At 39.8% G+C, this 14,846-nt stretch overlaps 1 protein-coding gene across 1 annotated transcript in view; it reads right to left on the reverse strand.

The window, feature by feature from the left end:
• The window catches only part of PCNT (pericentrin), a 71,935-nt gene that overhangs the window by 31,948 nt on the left and 25,141 nt on the right, over window positions 1–14,846 (reverse strand). The window contains exons 19-28 of the mRNA XM_053947913.1: window positions 14,246–14,712; window positions 12,470–13,046; window positions 11,548–11,781; window positions 10,435–10,599; window positions 8,665–8,811; window positions 7,973–8,124; window positions 6,458–6,672; window positions 5,760–5,986; window positions 4,360–4,522; window positions 3,743–3,886 (exon numbers count right to left, since the gene is read on the reverse strand). Of these exons, the coding sequence (XP_053803888.1) occupies window positions 3,743–3,886; window positions 4,360–4,522; window positions 5,760–5,986; window positions 6,458–6,672; window positions 7,973–8,124; window positions 8,665–8,811; window positions 10,435–10,599; window positions 11,548–11,781; window positions 12,470–13,046; window positions 14,246–14,712 (2,491 nt within the window). The remainder of the gene's footprint in view (window positions 1–3,742; window positions 3,887–4,359; window positions 4,523–5,759; window positions 5,987–6,457; window positions 6,673–7,972; window positions 8,125–8,664; window positions 8,812–10,434; window positions 10,600–11,547; window positions 11,782–12,469; window positions 13,047–14,245; window positions 14,713–14,846) is intronic.

The raw sequence follows: 14,846 nt of genomic DNA on the forward strand, positions 1-14,846 counted from the left end.
CTGCTGCTGCCATCTACACTGGTGAGTCAGCACCCAGACCATCTTTCCAGTGGCCACTGGTACCCAGCCTGCCCCTGAAGCCAGCTGCTGTGAAAAAACAATGTTACTGTATTTCTCTGAATCTGAGTGGGGATTAAAGCCCAGAGAAAAACCATGCTTACAGAAAATCAGTCCAGTTCTGAGGTTACAAAGGGAAGAAAATACCTGGGAAAAAAGATGGCACGTATTTTCCCCTGTGCAGGAAAAGAAATACCAAAAAGGGAAGTGTACATAGCTGAAATTATTTAAGTTATTAAGAGTTAATTTACAGCTACAAACTGCATTTTAATCAGTGCATCCAACTGATTCACACTGTTTAGGAGACCAAAACTGAAGACTTTACTGTGAACACTCTCGGAGAAAAGCTACTTTAATTGTGAATACAGTTAGTAACCTGAGCATGAAAAGAAGTCTGTCTATTTTGTATCAAAGTAAGGTCCTGCAAGAGCTCATGATTTTACTTTTCAAATGTTCCATTATTCACCTTAAATGTTTTTGGCCACAGGTTAAAGGTAAGTCTGTAACCCAACAAGGACCTTAAGAAATCATCCGGCCCAATTTCCAGAACAGACAATTCCCTTTTTGAAGTATGAACAATACAATGCATGTGATTTCTGACCTAATTACAAGCTGCTCTTACAAATCTTTGCTACCACAGCCTACCTACAATATTTTTTCTAGGGCTTCATTATCCACAGATATTTAATGACATTTCTAGACCATTGATACTAAGCAAAAAATAATGAAAATTTCCATGTTCATGTAGAAAAAGAAAAGTGTGACAGGCTTGGAATAATGCAACAATATTTACACTACACGTTGGGGAAAATGTCACCACAGTGAGGATAATGAAAAACAATGTGAAGGGTCTGTGAATTCATTGGCTCTGGAAATCAAAAAAAGCCAGGCAAAGAGAAACAAGGAAAGTTTGGGACAAAAACACGGACTACACGAGCTCTTGAGCTCCACAGCAATCCTGTTGTGGATTACAGTTACACTCCAACTACATTGGAGTGTAACATTTCACTCCAAGCACTAATTATAGCCTATGTAACAACCCCAATGCAATCACTGTGCCACACTCCCTAGTTTTTATTTTATTTTTAAATAATCACAAGTACATTTGGTTGTGGATGTGACTCAAGCTCTGGCAGCATGCATGAAGTGAAGACTCTGCCCTAATTTCTCTCCCAGTCCCCTTGGAGCTGTATGATACATATCATGTAGTATATGTATCATGTAATGCAACAGAAAAAACCCAAAAAACCCAACAATATCTGAATCCCATTAGGACATCCAATCCCAGCCACAGCTGCATGACAGATTATCTTTTGCCAAGCAAGAGATGGGAATAATGTGAATAAAATAGCACTCCAGTGTATTTATTAATACATGGTGCAGAGAGTAGGGCAAGGTCAGGTGCTAGGCACCCAAAGGAAGGTCATGGATTTAGACTGACCCTGAGAAAAAAGAACTAGTATTTGGGAAAACAAGCACAAGAATTTTACCTCCTATATCCTAAGAAACTTGGCTGATGGCTTCTTTTTTAGCTTCCAGAGGAACACTAGTGCTTTATGAGGAACAAAATACTGATTAGGTAACACTGACCTACACAGTCACCTCCTCAGAAGTGCAAATTAATTGAAAAAAATAAGGAGATTTTACCTGGAATCAGCAGTATTTCATAGAAAGCAGGTGTCAAAGTTTGGTAACCTCTAGGCTCAATCTTTCTGACAATTTTTTTTTTTTTAAGCACATGTTCCCCAAGTGTATAAATAGAATTTCAAGCAACACACCAATAGATCATCAGCTCACAGATTTGTTTCTTTGTAGAGACAAACCTATTTTATTAATGCTACTGCACATCATGCAATTCCCCTCAGGAGAGGCCCCGGCACACTCCTTCCCACTCCCCAGATCATTAGCAAATGCCAAGCTCCATTCCAAAAGAGTTTTAATTAGCAAGGCCATTCTACTCACATTAGTACTCCACATGAAAAACAGGAGGAGACGTCAGCTTTTCAAGGAATAAGCCCATGTCAATCAGCTCCAAACAATATGACTTATATTTATCATGTTTTCCACATACTACAAACAATTTCAAACCTGAGGAAGAGTACTAGAGATGGCTGGGGTGAGGGAAAGGGGATGGATTTCAGAACTTGGCCCTTGCAGCAAAAGTAACTGTTCAAGTTCTAAGGAGCTGCTGGCAAGAGCTGGGCTGCAGCTCCTGGGAGAATGTCAATCCCAAAATACACCATAACCAACTCGGTTCTACAGAGGGCAGCAGCAAATTTCAGGACAGTGAGGTGGATACCAAAAATAGGTTAAATTAAAAATAGTGTTGGAGAAAGATCTGAATGGACAGAAGGAATAAAGATACAGTAATGGGTAAAGAAAGCTCAGTGCAGCTTTTTGACTCTTTACAGGAATTTACCTACATAACTTTTTATTCACCTTAGTGATTTGGTTTAATCAGCTCACACTCTCTGGGGAAAAGAAAGTCCAAAAACAAGAGACAGTGAATATGCAAGAATCTGTGAATATATACATGTGTATAAATAAAATTAATCTAGAAAACAATAGGAGAATTAGATTTTGAGTAGACCACAAAATAATCATGTCAAGTATGAATTTATCAGATCTAAATGTTAGCCACTCAGGAGTTAAGGAGGCAAACTTTAGCTCAGGAGGAAAATAAAATTTCTCTTTCAATTTGGCATCTACAAATTTGACTACAGCACTTGACTTCCAAAATTAGTGTATAACTCAATGGATCCTTCCTGCTTATTTCTGGTTTCCTCTTTCCTTTCTTTACTAGCCTTCCCTACCATTCTGCTTGCCTTTTTTTCTGACCTACCAATCCTTTCAGTTACATTTCTCTCATCTCCCTTACATGTCCTTCAGTTCTTGCTGTACTTTTTTTAGCTCACAGTTTTATGTCACCTCAAATATTTTTCTTTTTCCCTCCCTTCTTTAACTTAATTTACTCATTTTGACAGCTGACTTTGTATCACTAGAGGCCAGCTTGCAATGCACTCCATCCCCTCAAAAAAAATGAAGTTGGCAAAAACAAAGACAATGGCACAATGCAGTTTAAGCCTGATGGCAGCAAAACATCTTTTTCACTTCAAATATTCATTATTAAATTGAATAGTCCTAATTTTTCATCACAGAAGTCATAGCTTTTTATGGCCAAGATACTTATAAGCCCAGTAATGTGTTGGGCCTAATTATTAAGTACTATTCCTCATTGTTCAAATAAAAGTTATCAATTCATTCACTCAGCATTAGAGCAACACAGCAAGGAAAAAAAATCCACACTTATCATTACAAACCTGAACCTTCTTTTTGTGCTACATTAGCAACAGGTGTTCCTAGAAATCAAAACACAGACACATGCACAAGATGAATAGGGCATTGTGATCCATTTCATCTTCTGGACCATCAAAAATGTGTATGGAATACAGACAGTGCTGACCTTCAGGCATTTCATCTTTACTGTGCCACAAAGCTCCTGATGACCTTGTTGCATGTCTGTAGAGCTTTGTCCCTTTACAGGCAGACCCTCTCACCTGTGCACCAGGCTGAGCTGCTCATTAGGTCATCAAGCCAAACGCTGATCCATGACAGAAGGACATGGCCAAGTGCCCTGACTGGAGACAACTTTGTTGTGAGCTAAGAATGCTGTACCTCTACTCACCAAGAATTGCCTGCTCCTGGGTCAGCTCCTGGAAGCGTTCCCTCATGTTCTCCAGCTCCACAACAAGACGACGCTCAGATTCCTCTTTCAGGTTTAAGGCCTCTTCTAATGCAGCTTTTTCTGCAACGTAGCCTTCAATAATGCCTGGAAGCCAAGTCAGAATGCAAATAAAGCCATAGACAAACTCATCTATTGAGAAAAGATAGCTTGAAAACATGAGTAAACAATTTTTGCCAAACAATGGAGAGTGACATAAAAAGAAAGAAGTAAAAGATGATTTATGTTTATACTATAGCTAGGCTTTTGAAGTATCTTAAGGAATAAAGCATACCAGTTAATGTATTCTAAGATTATCAAGATTTTATGAGGCTGACACATCACAAAGTGTCTCCAAATCTGTAGGATTCAAATGGAGATCATTAAGCTTTGATGGCCTGGGATGAGCTTACAACACATCCTCTGCTAAGGGCTGATGTTTCACGAAACAGAATGTCCAGAAAGTAAGATCAAATGGGAGATTTAGAGCCCAAGAAATCCAGGAAAGCACATCATAGATATTGGGAGGAACAGGCTGTGGGTAAATGACACTGCAATCTCACTCAGGTTCTGTTTCTTACCCTCTGCCTTGTGAAGCTCTAGTGCCAGCTGGTTCTTGGCCTCACTCTCCTCACTGAGGCACTCCATCAGCTCCTGGTGCTGACTCACCACCTGCGCCGTCTCCCGATTGCGGCGGCTGAACTCCTCCTCGAACTGCGCGTGGTTCTCATGCATCTTCTCTAGCTGCAAGTGAGTAATTGCCCCAGCATCAGACCTCAGATGCACATGCAAGGTAATAATGCTGCAGACATTGCAATAAAGGTCTTCTCAATTTTTAGTAACATTCATGCATTAAGGCCCAAGTTTTGAAGTTTAATTTCTGTACTAAGCTGACTTTGCCCAAAACCTCTGGACGCTTTGGTGAATCCCTGTACTTGCATACCAGTATTTTTGCCACAAGTCCTGCTTAGGAACATAAGTTTCTTCACTGTGCACAAAAAGAAATACCTGCCAATTGGCTAAACTGCCTAGCTTGACACTTCCTGAGCCACTTGAAATTCAAAGCATCCTTACACTTAAATTCAAGAGATTCAGTCACATCTAACAGACAAATATCATCAGGTTTCCAAGGAACACCACCAGTAAGCAAAGTATGCTGGATCACAGCTGATGAGGGTCACCTAGAACCCAGATCTGCCATGGCTTGGGCAAGTGCTTTAACCACAAGTTAGCTGTGTCTTAGTGGAACCATCACCAGAACCTAAAAGGAAATTTAAGCACCTCATTCTAGGAGGGATTTTTGAAGATGGTGAATATGCATTTCACACAGGCACATATCTCTGGTTTTCACAAAATACCCAATGAGCAGATTCATTTCAGACGTGTTTTTCCCCTCCCCATCTTCTCTTCAATTAGGGACTTCCTTACCCAACAAACTAATTATTATCACACTAAATTAAATCCTCAGATGTATACAGTGCTTGTGCATCTACCCCATATGTGCAGTCTAAACACTGCAAAACTCAGTCTGGAAATACTCAAGTTCTTTTATGATGCTGAGTGCATCTCCTTTTGTCACAATTAAAGCAACATATAATTACAAGGATGTTTGTTTCCCCAAGCATTTTGACAGTGGACTGAGTTTTCCTGAACCTGCTTATCAGCGTTGAAAAGGCATCAGTGTGAAGTGTGATAAAACCCCCTCAAAAAAACTTCTGGTCTCCTGAAGTTACCAAATGAATTTAAAATCCTATTTTAAATCTACTTAAGGTGACCAATCAATCGCCTTCCCAAAGGATCTGTTACGAGGTTAAATACACAGATTTAAAAGTGATTTCACATTTTCAGTGTTATACACAAAATCCTGGAATGGTTTGGTTTGAAAGGCACCTTTAAAGACCAACTAGTTCCAAACCCCTGCCATGAGCAGGGACATCTTCCACTAGACCAGGCTGACTCTGCACAGATTAAAAAGCTTTACTTGTTTAGTTGACTCTGTAACCAGCTCCAGAAGTCTCTCCACTGCAGTGCGCAAACGATGACAAATTTTCAGTATCGCTTCTTCACTTTCACATGCCAATTCTGGCTTTGCAAAAACACTTTCACATAAGTATTGGCTCAATTCAGACACCTCGTCAGTCCCTGGAGACAGCTGGTTGTGCTCTGTGAGAGTTTCATCAAGCAGCTCCTCTACTGAAAGCAAGGAAGCTATTGAAAAAACACAGAAAAGTGACAGCTAGCCACAAAACTGGTCACCCAGAAAACTGACATCAGGCAGCGACATGGTCCTGGACATGCACTACAAGATGAAACCTTGGACCCATCAACAATTCAATGTTGAAAACTCATGAGGATTTTTCACAAGGTTTGGCAATCTTGTGCTATACATCAGGACCTGGAACTCTGCATTCACCAAATCCATCTTTCCTGCCCCATAATCTATCCAAGCTTTTCTGACACCATTTTAGTAGTTGCACTATTAAAATTAATAAACTGAGAGAACACTGGTAGACACTATCTTAAGTGTGGATCAACTTTGAAAGACAAACATTGCAAAATGTTTGCATTTTCATTCTCTTTTCCTTTCTCTTTCTTTTCTTCATCCAAACAAAAGGATATGAAAAGGCAGTTTTCAAGAATATGAATTAACTACATCCAGGTTTGCTGACTTGTACTCACCTTTTTCTAGGTGATTGTTTTCTTTGGCTTTGAAATACTGCATGAATCCCATTTCTTCCACAATACTCTGAGCTTCTTTAGAGTCTCCAGAAGCCAGACTGTCATCAAGGCAAAGACCAATCTTGCTACAGATAAGGTCCTCAATAACTACTGTGGCCTTCACCACTTCCATAAGCAGTTTCAAAACGTGCTGATAAGATTCACGCAGTTTTTCCCTAGAACAAAAGCATATTGAACATTTGAAAAATTGCACGCACTTGACTTGAAAGACACTTGGAACCTGCTTTAAACCTGACAGTCTAAAATGGGTATCTGCCATGGTAGGGCAGTTATCAGTGAAGATCACTCAGATGACTCACAAAAACCAGGTCATTTTTAAAGAGCTGGCACAGCCTTGTCAAGGCTGACCTAGAACAGAGGCTAGACAGAGATAAAGAATAAAGTAGGGATTTATTAAATGGCCTCAATGGATTCACCTTGGGCAGCACAAGAGCCCAGCCAGGGCTACACCCAGGATGAACCCAAAATGGTCACAAAATCGATGACTAGTCATGAGGTCTCTCATTTTTATAAGTTCTGATCCATTTGCATATTGGAGTTAATTGTCCAATTACAGCTTTAGGTGATGAAGTCCCATCCTTCTTGTTTTTCTCTCTTCAGCCCACATGGTTTCTGCTCTTGGGCCTGAGATTTGGATCAGTTGTCCTTCATCCCCAGCTAGAGAAGGAATTGTTTTGTCTCCCTACTCTGTGAAGAGAGCTCACCGTCCCCTGATATGAAGCTCAGAACTACACACTAAAGCAGCACAGAATCTGAAAAATACAAAACCTGAAACCTGAGGCATCACAGCAAAACACCTTTGTCATCTCCACAGGTAGATCACACTACAGTCACAAGCATCTCAGCCTTCCATACCTGTGGAAGCACCAGCAAGGAAGACACTACTACAGTAGGAGCAAGGAGTCTACTACTACAGTATCAGTGACATCAAAATAACTAGAGGGTGCTCTGGCAGACCTGACAACAAAAGCTCTGTTTCTACTTATGAAAATATTTTAGTTTTAAAATGAACACTAAGCCAGTTTCTGAAAGATTAGAGAGGGAATTCTAGAAGCTTATTCAGCATGACAGCTTCTCTAATCCACACATCCCCATGACATGTCAAACCAATCCACTCCATCTGAAAGCCTCTTGGTCACAGAACCTCTCTCCATTTTTTTTAGACTTTTCCAAGATTAGAGACAGCAGAAACCCCAAAACACCAAAGTCTTCATCACACTGAAAGAAAAAGAGCAAGAAAAAACCCCAACTTGCTCTTAATGTCAGAATAGGTTGATAATTAAAAAAAAAAAATCAAAATAATTTGCAAATAAAAGCAATATATCATCCCCAACACTTATATTTTGAGCTGGCTTAGTTTTGCCTAGTTATTGATTTCTTTAATGAGTGTGTAATGAGGAGTGAGAAAACAAGCAAATAGAAAAACCCCCAAGCACTAAGCATTATGTAACAAACCTTTCCTCTTTGGACTGCTCAATATCAGACCTCAGCAAGGCCACCAAATTTCCTCCTTCTTGGTTTTCCCTGCCCCGCCACTGAAGGAGTGTCTCCAGTTCAGAGTTGGTCTCCCCTATTTCATGCTTTAAAGAGGCCACTTTCTTTTCCAGCTGTGGAAATACAGTGACAACACAACAAAGTCAACAATTTCACCTAAACTTTGCATTATAAACTCTATCTGAAAACAAGTTCCTAGAAAAATTACTTCTCCCCTAATATTTATTTTTTCAGATGATACCTATACCAGATTAAAACATATGATTACATATAAATAAAAATACATATTTGTATGTATCTGCCCACCCCCACCTCCAGACAAGTTACTGCCTTTTTGTTAGAAACTCTGTCTCATAAGTATGCTAGGAAATAATTCAAAATATCTATTTGGGAGAATACTGCAAAGACAAAAAAGCATTCTGCTCCCATGCCAACATTCCCAACCCTCATCAAGTCCTACAAGAAGAGCTGGAAAGAGTAAGGACATTCCCAGACAGGAAATTCTTAGTGTCACTCTGTTTCCCCCTAGTCTAACATACCACAAGAATTATACCTGCAGTCCCTCTATATACACATTGAGGCAGAGAGCCCTGTGCTAAAATACAACCCCAAAAGCACATTTAAAATCTAGGTTTAAAGCATTTTCTCCACACCTGGTTAATTATTGCTGCTCTTTCCTGCAGCTGGGCTGATAACATTTCTTGTTCCTTTTGGTGAGCAGCCTGCACCTTCTCCCTCTCCTGAATCAAAATCTGCTCCTTGTCATGCAGTGATGCCTTTTTTTCAGCTTCAAATTCATCCTGCATAAATCACATATACTTGGATTTACTGAGAGAAGAAAATGCCCAAACACTACCACCATCCTCCAAAAAAAAACTCAAACATCCCCTGTATTTTTTCTGTATTCTTTAGAAGTACACATTTTGCCTCTCAGAATAACAAGCAGTAATAACTTACACATCAACACCTCCAAACAAGAAAATTATGCTGAAACTGGCCAGCAGAACCAGGGCAGTGACTGTCCCTTTGTACACAGTACTGATGAACACCAATACATTACACCTATTTTTTTACATTGGAAGTCAAGATAACAGTTTTTCCCCATGGCAAGACATAAGACTTCAGAGCAGAAGACCTGCAGTCACCTGAGCTGATATGGATCCTGTGCAGAAGACTGAGCCAGTCTTTGCCCCATGCTCTAGCAGTTAGGAAGGTAAAAATGGGCTGACACAAAGGGGTAGGATGACTTTCCTTGACCTAGAACGTGGCATTTGTGGACAAAATCTCTGAAGCAGCCTGCTTGTTCTTCTCAGAAGCACTTAGAGAGGAAGTCAGAGCACAGACAGCAATTCTGAATACCTCAAATCTGCTAGGGAGGCAGAGGGAAGAAACCAAGGGAACAGGCTGGCATGAAGAGAACTGCATAATCAACACAAGGGAGTGGGAAGGGAAAGGCTTGCTGTAAAAACCTGTATCAGCCCACAATACAGCTCAGTCTGACACTGCAAAGAGATCCAGCCAGTCTCTTCTGGGACAAAACACTGGTTAGCAAGTACATGAGGCAAAAAACCCAGCTGAATCCATAGACAGCTGCACCAGCAGGAGAATTAGCCCTGGAAAAGTTTCAACAGAAAGTGAAGTTTCTGATGTCGCAAATGCTAATTAAAGCAGCATAAGAGAAAAAAGCAGGGAGCACTTCTGAGCTTCTACATAACCCTCAGTCCAGTCCCAGCTTCTGTGGGCTGAAGCCTGGGGTTCAGCTGAGGACAGCAGTGCCAAATATACCTGCAGCAGCCTTTCAGGACACACTTGTGCCCTCTGTTTCAAAAGACAGCTGCAGCAGCCAGAGAGAGGTCAAACAGTGATCAGGACTACACAGAGGGCCAGAGGCAGGAAACATCTTGAAAATGCTTATCATGATGTTTATCATGGTGAATCAATGAAAGCAGAGATTAATAACAAGAGTAACAACAAAGTATCTCATAGACAAAGAGTTCAGTGCCATCACACACTTGGTAAAAGCTTATATAATACTGAATATTTTGCCACATAGCCACAGTATGCACAGTAGATGTGGGATGATCTGCAGACACTAAGAAAAAAAAGTCTCAAATGACAAACTGAACATGTACACCAGGAATGCTGCTTAGAGCATGTTCCACTGATTGCTTTGGTTTTGGCTGAAGGACACTTCATATCCAGTTCAGGACTTTAAGACAACCCTGTGGTAAAGAGAATTGCTCACAGAACATTGCTTTATTTCCAGTGCTGTTTTTCTAGCTCTAACGTTGTGAAGCATGGGAGAGATCTCACTCAGAGTGCCATTTTAGAGGCTGGAGAACAAAAATCTTACACCAATTGCTCTTCTTCAGCAAAACACACTTCCAGTGCTTACTCAGAAGAGCATTTTCACCAGAGCCTACCTTCAACTGTGCAATCTGCTGTTCCAGCAGCACCTCTGACTGACACTTCAGCAGCTCAATCTCCTCCTGGAACTGAAGCTGCTGCTTCAATTTTACCTCCTCAAATTGAGCCAGAAGAGCTGCTCTCACAGATTTTACTTCAGAAGCTGATGCAGAAGCATACAGCTGCAGACAAGGAAGGAATATAAAATATTTTAGCCACAGTGTTAGAATTAAGGAAGAAATGAAACCAAACCAAACCCATCAAGCTAAACCAAATTCTGAAGAGTACATCCACAATCCTCAAGGTCATACAGGGCTGCTATCATCATGCTGAGTATAGAAAAAAGCAGGTTGATAAAAATAGATAAGCAACCAGCCATTAGGTATCAAGTATCTCCTGTATTCATGACACCATCAGCTCAGACTAAAAGTACTCCCAATTTACTCTTTCCAACAGACACCTCCCTAAAAGAAATTCAAAAAAAATAAAGAGGAAAGAAGAGGAAAGACATACAAGGAGAGCATATTTTGTTAAGATGTGATTTCCCTTGCCCAAATGGGAGCAAGCATTACACATCTCTATTTAAAGCAATTATCCTGGGATACAATAGTGAAAGGTTTGAGAGATTTCTGGTCATCTAGGGTTTTTTTTCCTACTATTCTCTCTATGAAGAGTCACTGTAGACATGAAAATAGACAAATCCTGTTTCTAGGATCATGTGCTTGAAGACTGAATCACCATTAGAACCTCCCAGGAAACTAAAGAAACTTCCTCCCCAGCCAATCTATTCTTCTAAAAGTGATTTAAGAGTTATTTGGAATATTATCAAATTTTCAATTTAGTAAGTGAGAAAGCAGAAGTTAGAAATTTCTAACTTCATGTGTTCTGTGGTTATAGCTGGATAAAGCTCATTTTGTTTGTGACTTTTCCTAGTATATGAGTGTGATATATAACACTAGTGGCTGCTTGCATCTGCAGAAGTCAGATTGTGTTCTCTTATTGTTAGCACTATTAAAAAAAAATCCAAAAATATCTAGATGTACAGCCTTATTTCTAAGCTTAATAAAACTGAATTTACTTTATGATAAAACATGGATTGTTCTGGGTTTAGGTATTAGCAGCATTCTGACCTCTTGCTCACGTTCATGCTGTGCTTTTAGTTTCCCCAGTTCTTCTTCCAACTCCCTGGAGTATTGTTCCTTATGTTTCCTAATATCTGCCTCATGAAGATCCTGAAGCTCTTGGAGTGCTTTCCTGTGCTTTTCCTCCATCTGCAACACTTCCTCACGTAACAGATCCAGAGCCAGACGTTTTTCTTCTTCCAGCAACTGCCTCTGATTTCGAAGAGCTGTGTTCAGATCATCCTGTGTAAGCATTAATTTAAAAAGGGGGAGGGAAAAAAATAAGTACAATTATCTTTGCAACCCATATGTCAAGCACATGTCCTGCTGTATCAAAGCTTTTGAAATAAACAGGAACAATATTGTTTCATGAAGGATGAGCATACATATATATACATACTCTCTAAAACAGTTAAATGGGTTTATTTTTCTTATCTAGCTACAAGTTTTTATTTTTCTTATCTAGCTAAAAGTTTTTATTTTTCTTATCTAGCTAAAAGTTTTGCAAATCCTTACTTATTTGGAAGGATCTTTAGATTCCTAGAGATGTGGCTTAACATCCAAAATTGTATTTGCTTTGGTCTAGTCACCTTCTGGAGAATTACACAATAGCTCTGCCAGGGAGAGAAGGTCTGAGCCACAAAATGGAGACCCTCCAATCTTAAACACATTAGAAGATGTACCTCATTTGTGCCTTTTCCACAAATGATACAGAAAACTCATTAGACTGAGCATTTGGGGCAGGAAGCAACAGATGAATTTAATTTTCAGCTAGAGTTTCCTGCTTCAGCTCATAATATGGCCACACACAATGTGTCAGTGCTGGCACAAAGAGGTTGTGAAAATATCCCCTGAGAACAAAGGAAAAGGTGATCCCACACAATGTGTCATGAAATTTCACCTCCTATGCTAGGTTTTCTTTCTGACTCACCTTATGAGCTTCTTCTGCTTCAAGAGCCATGGTTTTAAGCTTTTCCATATTAACAGTAGCTAGCTCAATTTTCAAATTATTTCGGGAAAGCTGAAGTTCTTCAGCATGCTTCAATTTCAGCATTTCAATCTCCCGAAGCAGTTGTGCCTGATGGATTTTATCCTGCTCTTGGAGCTGCTCCCTGTGCTGCAGCTGTAGCTTCTCCAGAGCCTGACTGTGTTCATCTCTTATAGTTTGAATTTCAGATAGGTAGGAAGACTCCAAGGAATCCAGATTTGATAAGTGTTTAACCTCCAGCTCATCGATTTGGGCCTGATGCTTTGTCTGTAGTTCAGCAACACATCTTTCAAGCTGAATCTGCTGTTTACTTTCCAGTGTAGATTTAAGCGTCTCAATTTCAGCTTGGTGTTTTGCCTGAAAATCAGCTGTCAGAGACAAAATCTGCTGCTTATGCTTCTCCTCTAACTGCTGACTTTGGAGTTCCAGCTCATCCACATGTTTCTTTTTCAGCTTTTGGAGAAGAATCTCTTGCTCAGTTGTGAATTTCTGAGTCATTGCTTTGTGTTCCTCCATAAATCTGTATTATTTCCAAGAAAATTAAGAGACTATTGTCAAAAAAGTCACTTTTTAAAAAAATAATTGAACTAATAAATAATAATCCAAGGAAAATAAATAGACCTCACTTGGTCTCCACAAGTTTTACTTGATGCTTCAAATACAGAACTAAATTCACAGCAAGCCACAATGATGATTTCATAGCCACATTATTTAAAGGTTTCTGCAATGTCACTTGGAAGTATCTGGTTATTACTAGAGAAACTGGCACCACTATTAACTTACAAATACAGAGAAATATATTTGAGAAATACTGCCATGACAGTATCTCATGGTGTACACATTGCTACATCTCAAATGTGTTGTTTGCAAATAAATGAACTGTCATAACAAACACCTCTAAAAACATCTGGTAAAGACAGGCATAAAACCACTGTGGAGGTGTATGTGGGACACTTGGGGGCTCCTCCAAACCCAGCTGAGTTCTGCTTAAAGCTTGATGCAGAAGATTTAGTATCTGAAGTACTGCCCTTTACTGCAATCAGTAACTACACTATTTTTACATGCAGATACCAATAACTAAAAAAAAAAAAAAAAAACAGTTATCTAAAAGTTAAGTTGCTGCTTTCAGTGCTTTCTTACAGTCATTCTTTCTCCAGTCATGTTCTGTGAACATATTTTTGGGGAGGGAAGAAAGGATAAATTTGAAGCGAAGCATGCAAATACCAACAAGTGGTTGTTTACTTCCCTTAATTCACTTCAAAAAACAGGTGTAGGAAGGGGAAGAAAAACAGTAGTTCCAGGCATGTAATCAGAACTAAAGAATACCAAAGGGGGCCCCATCAACCTCAGCATTCAATGGTTAGCACAAGCTTTGTTCACCAGGAAAAGCTTGTTTAAAAACATTCAGAGATTTTTTTTTTCCACTTCTATATCCTATCACACTTCTCTTTGAAAGATGGTATATGATTTCCAGATGTGTTGTACCCTTAGCAGGCAAAACTTGACTGCATTTTATTTGCTAGACTAGATTAAATGCCTTTACACAAAGCAACATCTACAGCAGCTCGTAAGAGACAGCACTGCTGTTCCCTGGGACAGCAAGCCTTACATGTGTAAGTCAGATAGTGCCATCAAGTGACAACCTTACACTAACACTCATTACGTCTAAAATAAGACAAAGCAACTCTAACAATGAGTGAACTTCTAAGGGAAACTTACCTGTTTTGTGCTTCCAGGAGTTTCTGTGCACAGTCTTCCTGCAGGCAGAGTGTGGCCTTTTCCATTTCTTTTGCCATGAGGGCTTTGGCTGCCTCCAGGTCAGCTTCATATTGCTGCTGAGCTTTCTGCACAGCCTGGGCACCTGCAAGGCTGTCCTCCAGCTGCTGCAAGCTGTTTTGCTGCTCCTTCACCAGCTTCTCCAGCTCCAGAATTTTGGCAGCTTGGTGATCTTGAAGTTGAATCATTTCAGCTTCACGGAGTTCAAACTGGTTTTGTAAGTTCTGCTTCTCAGATTCTGCTCTGGTTTGCAGTTCTATGTGCAATAGTGATAACTTCTCTTCTGCTAGGATTCTCTGGGCCTCATTTTCACATTGCCATTTCTTCTCTTTTTCTTTGTACATATTCTCTATTTTCTGGACTTCTTCTCTTAATTCCTTTTTGTGATCCTCAGCAATTTTATGTTTTACCTGTGAAGACAATTATTTAAAAGAAAAAAGAATAAACTACCAAAACCGAACTGAAATGCACGAAATGAATACTCTCAGGCATTTAAGGTCTTGAAAAGATTAAATTCTTGTAGTGAAGTAACCCTTCCTAATGA

This window comes from Vidua chalybeata, chromosome 7 (genome assembly GCF_026979565.1).
Source record: "Vidua chalybeata isolate OUT-0048 chromosome 7, bVidCha1 merged haplotype, whole genome shotgun sequence".
NCBI classification, from domain to species: domain Eukaryota; kingdom Metazoa; phylum Chordata; class Aves; order Passeriformes; family Viduidae; genus Vidua; species Vidua chalybeata.